Genomic DNA, 13052 nt, shown 5'->3' with positions numbered 1-13052 from the left:
ACCCTAGAAAATTGGCTTGGGGCTCGGTGCAATTTTCAGAGCCAGACCTTCTCGAGAAATAAACATCCAGATTACCATCAAATTATGCTCTGGTCGGAGCTACTTTACGGACTGATGTAGAGCTCAGAGATGATCTTTTAATTTCTGGGATTAGAAAGTAGATTTATCTTTACTCCTGTTAATCAATCTGACTGCAGCAGTGATCTGCAGAGGTGACCACTGTTTGTGGGTGTTTATATATTCAAGTGTTGATTTCGAACTGGTGCTGGAGGGAAAATATATATTACTTTATGAACATCACATTACAGAGAGGAGAGTGGGAAAAGAAGAGGGAAAACAGAGTCTCCGGTGAGTACTGAGTTCATTGAGAGGTTAACCTAAATTTAAACACACAAAGAGACCAGTACCCTTGCTCACTAGTTTATGACTAATGAAAGGCTGACTGTTAAGGATGACAAACATAAATAAATAAGAAAGACAAATGACCCACAGTCACACTTGCACAAGACAAAATTTGCTTCACTGGTAATAAACACACCATTAAACGACCACAACTGCTGATCTATCTGAGTAGACTCAGGCGCAAACAGTGGCAGCTGGTTACATCAATATTCTCGGTGGGGCTGTATGTGTCAGAAGCTTATGGTAACTATCCCAATAAAAAAACCCAAACCAAAAGATGCCATTGTTTTAGGGATAAACATGTTGATGTTTAATTATTATAATTATTATTTAATTGCCCTCCAGAAATTAATAGTTATTATATGAGATGTATATTAGTGAATAATATTAATGCAAAATTACATTTCTTATGAGACATTTACAAGTGAATGACGATTAAAAATAACTATATACAAAGAAAAACTGTGTAATAAGAACATAAAATGTAGCAACTGGATTAAATATATTAGTGAATACTAATTACAATACAAAATTACAATACAATTGTATATTATTGTAATATTTACAGGTGCATGGTGATTAAAGATTAACACAGAAAAACTGGCAAAGGAACATAAAATGTACCGATTGGAGTGTGCAAATACTGAGTTGTGTATGTATGTGGTCTTTTTTGTGTAGTGGAGTAAGTGAGTGAGTGAATGTGTGTGTGTGTGTGTGTGTGTGTGTGTGTGTGTGTGTGTGTGTGTGTGTATTCTTCTTCCTTCTTTTTTAGTTTATTTAGTCTAATTTATTATAACCGACTTGCTTTGTGTACTTTGTGTGCAACTAACATGCTGTCGTGTGTACTTAACATGCTGACTTGTGTGGGTCCACCTCCTTCATGTGCCTTCGATTGCCCCCCCCCCCCCCCCCCCCCCCGGGACAAATAAAGTTTTTTGAATTGAATTAGGAGCAATTAACCATTTTCACTGTATTGCGTGAACACACCTGTACCTTTCTTGCTATAACTCAAGTACTATAACTAAACAAACTACTTTCCATGTGTAGGTTTTCTAATTTTCAGAAGAAGTTGTTCATTTATTTCACAATTTAAATATTATATTGTTTAATTTATTTTTTAAATGTACACAAATCTCTGGCTTTCATTCATCTCTCTGTTCTCCACATTTAACTGAGCACTCTAACTAATGCAAATAAGTGGCTATAGCATTTACACTGCTCATAGCTTACAGTGAGGTGTCAGTGAAACATGCAAATTGTTCTTATGCAACAGTAATCAAGCAGGATGTGACTGCAAATACATTTGCCCAAGAGGGTGTGCAAATATAACTGCAGGATATGAGTGCAAATACACAGATCCGTATGGCTTTTGCTCATCAACAGCAGTGCACGCAACACGTGCGGGATTATGACTGAAAATTGTGTTCATGGAATAAGGAAGATGTAGTCACTGAATGCAGTTTGTGTGAAAACAATGAAAAAGCAGTCTGTTCGGGTTACAGACTATTTTTGCGATTGATGATCGAAATGCCTGTATTTGCGCAGCTTTCCTAAAAAGTTGCAAAGGAAGTTACAATGCTTTTTAGGTGAATTCTGCAATAAAATTGAGTGAGCAAGTGAAAATTGCAAAAGTAGTTGCGATTTTCTTTTTCCACCATTGACTCACTTATGCATTGAGTTTGTCAGGAAAACAAGAAAACACACTTTTCTCACTCACAAATGTTTTTACTAAACATACACATTTCATAACCTTGGGTGGAACTGAGCAAGATACTGAACCCCAAAGTTGCTCCTGATGTGCAGATGCCATCAGTAAGTGTCCTGCGATGAGCTGGACTCATCCAGGTTGTACCCTGGCCTATGCCCATCGTGTGAAACTGGATTTGGCCCCAGTAAGCCCTGCAGCCCCCTTAGGGGAAACGGCAACATCCCGCGACCCTCACGGATAAGCAGAAAGAAAACAAAACGAAACGAAATCTCTATTATTTCTGTACATAGGATAAAACATATATTGGATATTGGATAAAACAGCCTCTGTCCAGTCATTTGTCTTGGCTGCTGTCCACACATGTCAGCAATGCCGTGTATGTGTTTTGCAGCAGTGAAGTGTTCACCAAAAGATGACTTTCTTATGTGTCCCACCAAAGGACACAGTTTGCACAATTTGCACGGCCTTTAGCAGTGATTTTGTTGGTAAATGTGAGAGGTTTGTATCTACAAATCCAGAAACAAGGAAGTGCGTTTTCGCTGAACTGCTGTGACTGGTGAAAATAGCAAGACCACAGCATAGGTCAAATTTGCACTAAAGTTGTGGTGATTAGACAACATTGGATGACTTTGAATGACTTGGTGCAGCTGCACACCGTGAAATCCTGGAGGAACTGAAAAAGGATCCACACCAGTGCAAATACTGTATTGAGACAACACCTCTTCAAAGGCTCTGATAGGATGCTGCAAAATGACAGCCTTATGTGGGTGGAAGCAATAATATCAAGTTTCTTCTCACCTCGCAATATAAGATAAGTTCCACTTTTGGTTGTAGCATTGCCTCCCTGATGATGGGTCATTCATGATTTTGCATCTGGGTATGTAAACTACTTATGTGATACAATATTTTATAACATTATAAGGCTCTGTTTTTTACTGTTCTGTTTTCATCAACATAGACCAAACAAAAATGTAACTGCTTTGCAAACTGATGTGCCTTGGGTAAATAAAGGTTGATAAGTAATTTAACGAATCACATAAGTCCATTATTCAGTGAAGATCAAGGTATGGCTCAGATAAAGATAAACAGTGATGGGAAGTTTGAACTGTGAGCTTTGAAATGTGATTTGCATTTCAGCAAACAAAAAATTAAAAATGCAATGATATGTAATACTGTAATGCTTTTTGTGTTGTTTTGATCTTTTGCATTTTTAGGAGATAAAAACAAAGATGGGGTCAGAACAGAGCACCCTGCAAAAGAAAGGCTTCAGACCAGAAAATGAAACACGATATCCTATTGTTGCTACAAAAGGAGATGAGAAATTTTTCATTAAAAAGATCGACTTACTTCAGGTAAGACCTCTTGCTACCAAGATATTAAAAATATGTAACAAACTAAACTAAATAAAAAAAAAAAAAATGCGTATTGTTAGCACTAGGGTTGAGTGATAATTGCCGAATTGGCATATGACAATGTCCGAAATTGAGGAAACAAATATTAGTTTGCTCACCACCATAGTCACTGCTGTTTCTGACTGACAGCAACCTGAAACTGTCTCATCCAGCAGAGAAAACCGTCTCATGTTTGAATTGCCAATTTTCACTGTCCACTTTTCTTTTAGCAGTGAACTTGGAACACGCCATTTGTGTGATCTTGTCATCTGTGCTACAGCCGGCAAAATGTGAATATGCGAACTGCTCCAAAAACGAAAGTGAAAGTTAAAAATAGCGCTCGCAGCTGTCTGTGTATCATTTGCATGGAGACAGGTCCCGGTATAAACATGCCGACCCAACCAAAACATATGTAATGGTTAAGGAACAACAGTTCGGTGCCACAAATAGGAGGCCGGTGGGCCGGATGCGGCCCTGGGGCCGCCTGTTGAGGACCGCTGCGTCAGACCCTCATGATAACTACTGTTGTTAGATTATGTATTGTGTCAGGAAAAAATTGCAATAAATGATACTACTGTTATTCTATGCCAGTGATAATGGTATTATAGCACAATAATTCAAGCAGCAGTACAGTGTTTAGCACTGTTGCCCTACAGCAATCCCTCTCCGACAATCCAAAAATATGCAAGAAGTTAGGTCACAAGGTTTCTTGAAATTGTCCTTATGTAGCTGGAACGGTCTGCAGGCCCCAACTACACTGTGTTGTGTTCTGTGCTCAATAACATGGGACGCAGGGGTGGTTTCTCACTGTCACTTTATTCCTGTATGATGGTGACATGAAACAATATGGATGTGAGTGAAACAGTCATCCTCTCCACAGTATACCTCTGCCAGTCAGAAACAGCGCAGACTGCAAATGCAGCATTATCTCCAAAAAAATATCACATATTTCCACACAGGGAATTACTTAACATCTCTGAACATGGCAAATGGACGCTGAGCAACCACACACATACCTGTATGATGGTGACATGAAACAATATGGATGTGAGTGAAACAGTCATCCTCCCCTCAACATACCTAACACACACAAAAAAAATACAAAATAAAATCCATTTAAGATGTAGGCTATTACATGGAGAGTGCATTAGCATATGCACACAACACACACATCCACATTCACTTCCGCGCACACACACAGGGAGAAATCACAGCAAATTAACTTTCTTTCTCTTTCTCAAAACGGCTCCCACAATCAAGCTACACGATAGTAAACAGCATAAACACATCTCAGAACAGCATTACATTAACATTCATTCACCAAATCTGCTCTAAAACTCAAAAACAAAACTTTTTGATCCCACAGCCTCATCAACATACCTCTGCCAGTCAGAAACAGCGCAGACTGACCGGGAAAGGGGCTACACACAACATATCCGCAAACTTTCAAAATAAAAGCTCACGTTTGTAAAAATGAAGGAAATAAGAAAATAAAAGCACAACAATTTTAACAATCCATATTTCAAGTAAAACGGAACTGAAACACATCATGTGAAGGATTTTGGTGAAATTAATAATAATAAAATAAAATAAAACACCAAAATGTTTCTTTTATCTATCTGTTACACTTAGGCATGAATGTAGGTGAAAGAACTGCCGACTTATGCCGACTTACACTCGCCCAAAGTCAGCTGGGATTGTCTTCAAACCCCTTGTGACCCTGAAAAGGATAACTGGTTACAGATAGATGTGTGGACAATAATTCAAGTATAAAAAGAGCAATACCTTTGATTATTAATATTCAGACACTGGAATGTGACAAAAGTATTAAAATACTTTTAGTAGATGAAACATGAATTCATAAACACAAACAAAACAAACTCTTCAGAAATGTTTTCATAACAGGGATTATTCTGTCAGTCCAACCTGTACTAATGGTTTTGAACAAAGTGATGATTTGTGGGAGACTGTAGCAGGAACTAAAAGCAGACAATCAGACTGGTAAAAGGTTTAAAGGAATTTAGGAAAGGAATGAACAAACTAAAGTGGTGTGTAGATGTAGTCGTCCCTGGCTCTGGGTTTTGGTTAGCAGATGGAGTTGCGTGGCTCACAGTGGGGTCGGCAGCGGCTCAGTAGGGACGCTGGTGGAGGAGACACAGGTGTAGTCTCAGGCTGTGTGTCAGCTGGCTGAGTAGTGGGGCTCACTGCAATGTCAGCAGTGGTTTCAGAGGAGATCCTGGAATGAGGCACAGAAGGTCCAAGGTGAAGTGGAAGCTGGTGGTAGAGATGCAGGAGGCTGGGAGGCAGTGTGGTTTGTAGAACTGTGTCGGAGGTATGCCAGCACTTGAGAGGTCAAGAAAAAGCCAAGTGCGATCGGAGAAATAGCAAAAATAAATGCAGGCAAGAATTCACAGTGAGATGCTAGCAGGTCAGCCATCGGCCATGGAGAGTGGACCAGTATTAAAACTGGAGCTGATGATTAGATGAGCTGCAGGTGTGTGAGGCAGATGCTCCAGCCCTCCTGGAAAACCACGCCAAGCCTCTAACAACGCACCTCTGATAAGACAGAGGCAAATCAAAAACATGAAGCACAGAATAAAGCACACGGCGAAAGCCCAAATCATAACACAAACTCTTTATAAAGTAAAAAATGTTAACTATTGTGTCCGCCCTAATCAAGTTTGATGTGAATAAACATCAAATTGACCTAAAATAAATAAATAAATGAATAATGATAATATAATATAAATGTGTTATTTACAATAGTACGCCACATTTTATTACTCAAAAGAAAGTTCCTACAGTGAATTCATTAGGAGTGTCTCCTTTACTAAAAATTTATTCAGCCCCTATAGCTATACTACTGGACACCATGCCAATAGCCCATTGGTGGTTTTAGGCTCTATTTAGGGGCGCTCAAGCACACTTATATTTCATCTCAGCACCTCCAAATAATAACAAAAATAATAATTATACATTTCATTCATTATTACCTGCCCCTCTGAAACTAACAAAATAATGTATTCATGTTATTAACCTTTCTAATGTGCACTCATTTACATGTCACACTAGTTTGTTTACTGCGGGCTTAGAGCTTACATGCTGTGGATGTAGCACTGGCTATGTGACACACAGGTGGGGCTCTTCACAGACACATGAAGAACAGTGAGGAAACGAATGGTGAGCTAATGATAACTTGAGTTGACAACAACTCACTGTGATACATCTTGCTACATCTCTATGTCTCTGTTTTGTTCTATTTAAGATATTACACTAATTGTGAGGCAGTAAATATGTTGGTTACAGCTTTTTTCAACTCAATGTGTAGCTCCAAAGAAATGTCTCTTTTTCCATTAATGGATAAAGGATACAATTTGTCAAGTTCAGGTGAAAATAAGGCTTTGATGTTACTTGACTTCATTGCCCATAGAGAGAGAGAGAGAGAGAGAGAGAGAGAGAGAGAGAGAGAGAGAGAGAAGGAGAGCAAGAATCAGGTGAGAACATGGTGGTCAAAACAACACAACAGTTGTATTCAGTGAGGTAGATTGAAAGAGTGACCTGACTTTGTAAGCACAAGTGGAGGCAGCAGGTCAAAGTGCAAGGGTAGGGTTTTGCTTAAGATTCTAGTTTGTTGAAAATGAATTGTTATTTTCAACAGACATCCGGAAATGCTGACCCAGCATTAAATGAGATAGAAATCCTCATGAAGACAAGCCATCCTCATATTGTGAGCTTCAAGGATTCTTTCAGAGGTAAGTTTTATTCAAGACACAATGAAAGTTCATAGTTTTTTTCAAGAAAAGGCATTGCTGTTAACAAACTGAAAATAGTTATAGTTAATAGTTATAGTTATTAGCTGCAAACCAAAGTTGTTGTCTTTTTATTGACACTTATACCCTTGCCGTCTTTTTAAAAAAGGATTTAACAACTCTGTGAGTTCAGATGGAAATGAAAACAAAACCTCTTATTATATCTATTTTATATTGTATTTATTTGGGAGTATCTTACATATAGTTATATACCGAAAAATATTCGTTACAAAATACTAATAGATTACTCTATCTACTTTTGTCATAAAGAGTGCGACACTTACTATGTGGTGATGAACTACTGTCAGGGAGGAAGCCTTGCTTCAAAGATCAGAGAGACTCGACCTCCACAAGAGTTTGAGGTACAGTTGTCTGAAGCAAAAGATATTTCACATTACTCCTGTGGTATATTATTATATACTACCATACATATTTACAAGCTTTAATAGCGTTGCTGGCAAAGTATACACTTTGTGTAAATAGTGTATTTTCCAGGTACTTAGCTGGATTGTTGAGATCACCATGGCTTTGAAAACCATGCATGAAAAAGGCTTGGTTCACAAACATCTGACACCAGAGGTACTACACCTTTTACATGATTCAGAGATTGTGTGTTTCCAGAGAAATGTATCCAGTTTACCCGTTTTCATTCATACCCGTTTTCATTCATTTCCATTCTGTCTTCACAGAATGTACTCCTCACTGAATATGGAACAGTGCGCTTGGGGGAATCTGGAAAAATCTATGAAAAGTACTGTGTTTTCTCTCTCTCTCTCTCTCTCTCTCTCTCTCTCTCTCTATATATATATATATATATATATATATATATATATATACATATACATATATACATATACGTATATGTGTATATATATATATATATATATATATATATATATATATATATATATATATATATATATACATATATATATATAAATCCATTTTATATATATATATATATATATATATATATGTACACTTTTTTTCCACACAGTTCAAAACAAACACAGCCAACTGGATCAGATCAATCGGAAAAAATACGTTTTCTGGCACCGGAAGTCTTCACAGATGGGGTGTATGATGCCAAAAGGTAAAAATGTTTTCACTAATGGTGAAATTCACTTCATAATGACTTTCCCGAGAGGGGAATGGATTCATTAAAAAGGAATCCTATACAACTACTACCCCACTATTACTGAAAATAAACATAATAATAATAATAATAATATATTGTTATTATTATTATTATTATTATTATTATTATTATTATTATTATTATTATTTTAATTCTCACATTATTGCTTTATTTTTAGTGACATTTGGTCAATGGGATGCATACTCTATGAGCTCAGTACTCAACATTCAGCGGTAAGTTACCAAACGGTTTGCAAGAGGTTTGCATGATTTTCGCTCAGTAAGTAAAGAAAATGTAAAGTACTTCTCTGACATATGTGTGTCTTATGTTGTAGCAAAAAGCTCAACTTTGATGTTGAGCATACAGCAAGAATAACCTCACCAGTAGGGCTGTGCAACCAAAACAATATACATAACAAAATAGAACATCCACAAAATGATCATGAGAATATTATGTATACTCTGGAATAGTATTTCAGTCAGTACCACTTTAGTCAAAGGGCACCTATTTGGATCCAGACTGGACAGATGAAGCTAAAGCAGCCCTGCAAGACCTCTGTATTGTTGCAGGACAGAACCATAAAAAAATGTAACAAAAAATCATAATGGCAAAGGGTGCAGTCTGTTAACCCTCTGAGGTCGATTGACGCGCCAGTGCTTAAAAATTACGTGACCAATTTAAGATAAAGTAGCAGCGAGACGGAGCCTCAGTGAGTCTCGGTTCCGACCTATGTGTTGGAGTGGCTTTCAAACAATATACCAGTTTTCAAATTGTGTTGATAGGCCAAGTAAAACCGGAGTTACCATAAATAATGTACGGCACGATTTTTCGCTAACATTGCCGTCACGTTTGTTGCGCATTTGGTGCAGGAAGAAATGATTTAAACGGGCTTCTCTCATGAAAGTCCCGGCAAGCAGGAAGTGTTTGCAAGCAAAAAGACCTTTGACACCCCTCTTCTATTGGTGGAAAAAGGCACCACACCAACCAATCACAAAATTATATGACAAACCAAGCAATTTGGTTGCTGAATAACAGGGGGAAGTTTTGGGGTGACAGCGACAGTGACGGTGATAGAAACAGCGACAGAGATAGCGAGTTTTGAGAGTTGAGAGATTTGTGACATTTAGCGAGTTTGGAGTGTATAGTTAGTGTGTTATGTAGTGTTTGGTGTAGTGTGTTTAATGTGTAGTGAAGTCGTTTTTTGTTTTGTGACTCAAAACAATGAGGAGACTGCTGAATGTGGAGCAGGCAGTGCAGCTTGAGCTAGAAGAAGCTGAGGGAGGCCTGAGCCTGAGGCATTGCCTGCATTTAAATGTAAAAAGTTATAACTTATAACTTTGTAAATTTGAAAAACGTATGCACAAATTTAGCAAACAACAATTTATATTTGCATCATAAGTAATAAAAATGGTTCGTTAAACATATTTGTGGTTTTCACAGTAAAAAATCAAACTTTCTCCTACTTGGATTTTGTGGGGTTTTTTTTGTGATTTTACGTCCATTGTATTAATATGGTATGTCAAAATGAAAAAGTAACTGTATAGTCACACATGTGAGGTTGTGCTGAAAATAACAACACCAAATAAGGCAGGGTAAATAGTTTTTAAGGTGAAATACAATGGCAAAATATAAAATAGGCCAAAACCAGCCAATTATACCCGTGACCCCAGAGTGTATCAACAAGACTTGTGTCTTGTAAAGATAGGGTCTGATCCAGATCAACCTAAAAACTTATATACTAAAACAATTTAACTATGTTTATTGTTTCATCATGCTATTATACTCCATATTATAATAATTATAAAAAGTCTTTTCCAAAAATTATTCTTCTTCAGTTCTCAGCAGAGACTTCAGTCAAGCTCATTCCCAAGATAATTGGAGGTCCTTACCCATCTCTCCCAGAGCACTTCTCACCAGAACTTTGCAAACTACTGAGTGATATATTTAAAAAAGACCCTCAATCAAGACCAACAGTCCAAGAGATACTGGGATGTCCTATTATGATAAGATGTCTCTCAGAAAAGGTATGAAATTTCTGTAAACACAGTTGTGAACTCACTCATAGTTTACTCATACCAACTTTCCATTTAGGGCAGCACAATTCTGCCATGTCTGCATTAGCAGAGTGAGACCCTGTCTTACTAAGCACACCTAATTTCTTCCTTAACCTGATTTAAAGCTTTGTGTATTTCTTATGCAATAGAAGTATCTCATAACTTTTTACAATATTTGATAACTTTCAGGGCTCCATAGCATTGTGATCTCATCACTGAGTGAGAAAGACTAGACTTGATTTTTTAAATCTGATTTGACTAGAATTTGACTGGTAGTTACTTCCTAGTTATAATGTCTTCCTCTCTTGATCATTTAGAGCTTTAAAAAGCAACTTCTATAAGAAATTACATAGGCTTTCTCTCTGTGTTAAATGTGCTATAAAGACAGGTGCAGGATGTTAGAGGAGGAGGGGAGAATGCCATTTTGCTTGAAGTGTCAGATAGCCACAGGTGGTGCACATCCCCCACATGGGAAGATACAGGAATGTAGATAAGATGGCATTTTACTGTCCCATCTGTTGCATCAAGGTGTCACTCTCCTGGGAAAGACAGGATACACCCAAACATCGAGAGGTTATTTGTTGTGGAAAGAAAATGATTTATGTCTGTTGTAAATGAAGGTAACCTCTCTGTTTCTGTACTTAAGGGGTAACATTTTAGAGTTCGGCAGAGAACGCTTTTGCCTACTTTCCATGCTGCGTGTTATTATAGAGACCTCATTCATACGCTGAAGTCTGAAATTCTTTGGAGATTTAGCAACTCTCAACCTCACAGGGAGAATTTCCACTACACTTAACACCAGACTGAATAGTGTGTTGCACTAAAGAACATTTTGAAATTGTCAAAAACAAGTTTTTTAGGGGTCTTAAGCTGCTGTTTAAATGTATATTGTGCATGTTTTTTGTAGAGCAAAAGAGCTGTAGATGACCTGCAGACAAAGTTGGACAATCTCAGGAAAGTGGCAGACGGTTTGGAGCGTGTGCACCAGGGCACCACCATCGTCAGTCTGGCAGGAGGAGTAATTGGAGCGGCAGGAGGGATCACATCCATAGTGGGAGTTATACTGGCCCCCTTCACTTTGGGAGCTTCTCTCATTGTCACTGGTGTTGGAGTCGGAGTGGGTGTAGCTGGTGGGCTCACTGCTAGTGTCTCCAATATCACTGATATGGTCAATCAGTCTTCTGATCGCAAAGCTGTTCGAAGCATCATTAAAGAGTTTGAAGAGAGAATGAATGCACTTGTCACCTGGCTCCAGGAGATTAAAAACAGTTTAGAGTTAATCAAGGACAAATGTGACTTAGCTGACACTCTTAACATGAAGGGTAACCAGTTAAATAAAGACAACCTGGTCAGGCTTAGCTCCAGAGCAGGGAGGGGCCTAGGAGGCATTGCTGAGCTTGTTCGACTTATTCAGGTGATGAACATTGGCAGAATTGCAGCGCAAACTTCCAAAGCATTGCGTGCGGCAGAGGCAGTAACAGGTGTGTTGTCTGGTTTATTTCTGGCAGTGGACATCTTCTTCATTGCCATGGATGCAAAAGAGCTACACCACATTAGACAGGCAAAGGCAGCAGAGGAAAGAGCAGAGGAAAGAGCAGAGGATGGGGACACAAGTGAGTCAATGTCTGAGACTGAAACCAGTGACTTTGCATCCACCTCTGATCAGGATGCACTAGTGGCAAGCTCAATGAAGCAAGAGGTCCCGCCTCAGCCACAGAACCAGGCTTCCCAAAATGATACTCAGATCAGATCTGAGATCATGAAATTTGTCCGATCAATCAGGCAGGCAGCAGACAAATTGCAAAGAGTCTTGGATGAGCTCAAAACGATCACCTCATCTATCCCTTCACTTCATTCTGAGAGTTAGCTGGAATGGATAGAATGATGTTGCTTGGTACAAGTCCTGCATTGCTAACATGTTAAAATCCAAAATGACACAGGAACCTTACTATCGACACATCAGGGGACACACCCTATTTTTTCCCTCTGCTTCTGCTCTAAGCAAATAGAGGCATTTTGGTGCCTTTCTACTTTGACAGTGATCTGAAAACATCAGATTTCCACTCAGTCAGAGAAAGTGAAAGTGTGCTGGACTACTGACAGCTCTGTCTACTATAGAAAAGTAGAAGTTGCTTTCAATATATGCATGTCGACACCCATGTAAGTCGACTGAGTCTCATAATCATAGCCTTGATAACAACAATAATAAATCCAGAAGTGAAATTCTGAGTTTCGAAGATCATTTCAAAGTTGAAATTGTTCTCAGTAAATTCAATCAAAAACCAGTACTGGTCAAATTAGTAACTTCAGTCATATAAAGTATACATATATAATAATGAATACTGTATCATGATTTTGAGCTTTGATTATTACTGATAACTCTGTTCTTGATAGTTCTGCTTTAATAATGTGCAATGTTGTGCAATGTTTATTGGATGGCTACACAATGTATTTCTTTTTTTATGGTGTTTTACAATGGTAGCAACCTGAAACATAAGAGATTTATTGTAGTAGTAGTAGTAGTGGTAGTAGTAGTAGTAAGTTGTAGTA

General features: G+C 38.1%; 1 protein-coding gene across 1 annotated transcript; it reads left to right on the top strand.

The window, feature by feature from the left end:
* Positions 1-2279: 2279 nt before the first annotated feature.
* On the top strand, positions 2280-12369 carry LOC119008066 (serine/threonine-protein kinase Nek4-like). Its single transcript, XM_037078101.1, has 9 exons — positions 2280-3462; positions 7160-7253; positions 7581-7672; positions 7806-7889; positions 8000-8061; positions 8308-8403; positions 8627-8681; positions 10284-10472; positions 11410-12369. The coding sequence occupies exons 1-9, from the start codon at positions 3340-3342 to the stop codon at positions 12367-12369; spliced, it is 1755 nt and encodes a 584-aa protein (XP_036933996.1). The 5' UTR covers positions 2280-3339.
* Positions 12370-13052: the final 683 nt, after the last annotated feature.

Source organism: Acanthopagrus latus, chromosome 18, assembly GCF_904848185.1.
Source record: "Acanthopagrus latus isolate v.2019 chromosome 18, fAcaLat1.1, whole genome shotgun sequence".
In the NCBI taxonomy this organism is placed as follows: Eukaryota; Metazoa; Chordata; class Actinopteri; order Spariformes; family Sparidae; genus Acanthopagrus; species Acanthopagrus latus.
This window is presented reverse-complemented; position numbering and strand designations above follow the sequence as displayed.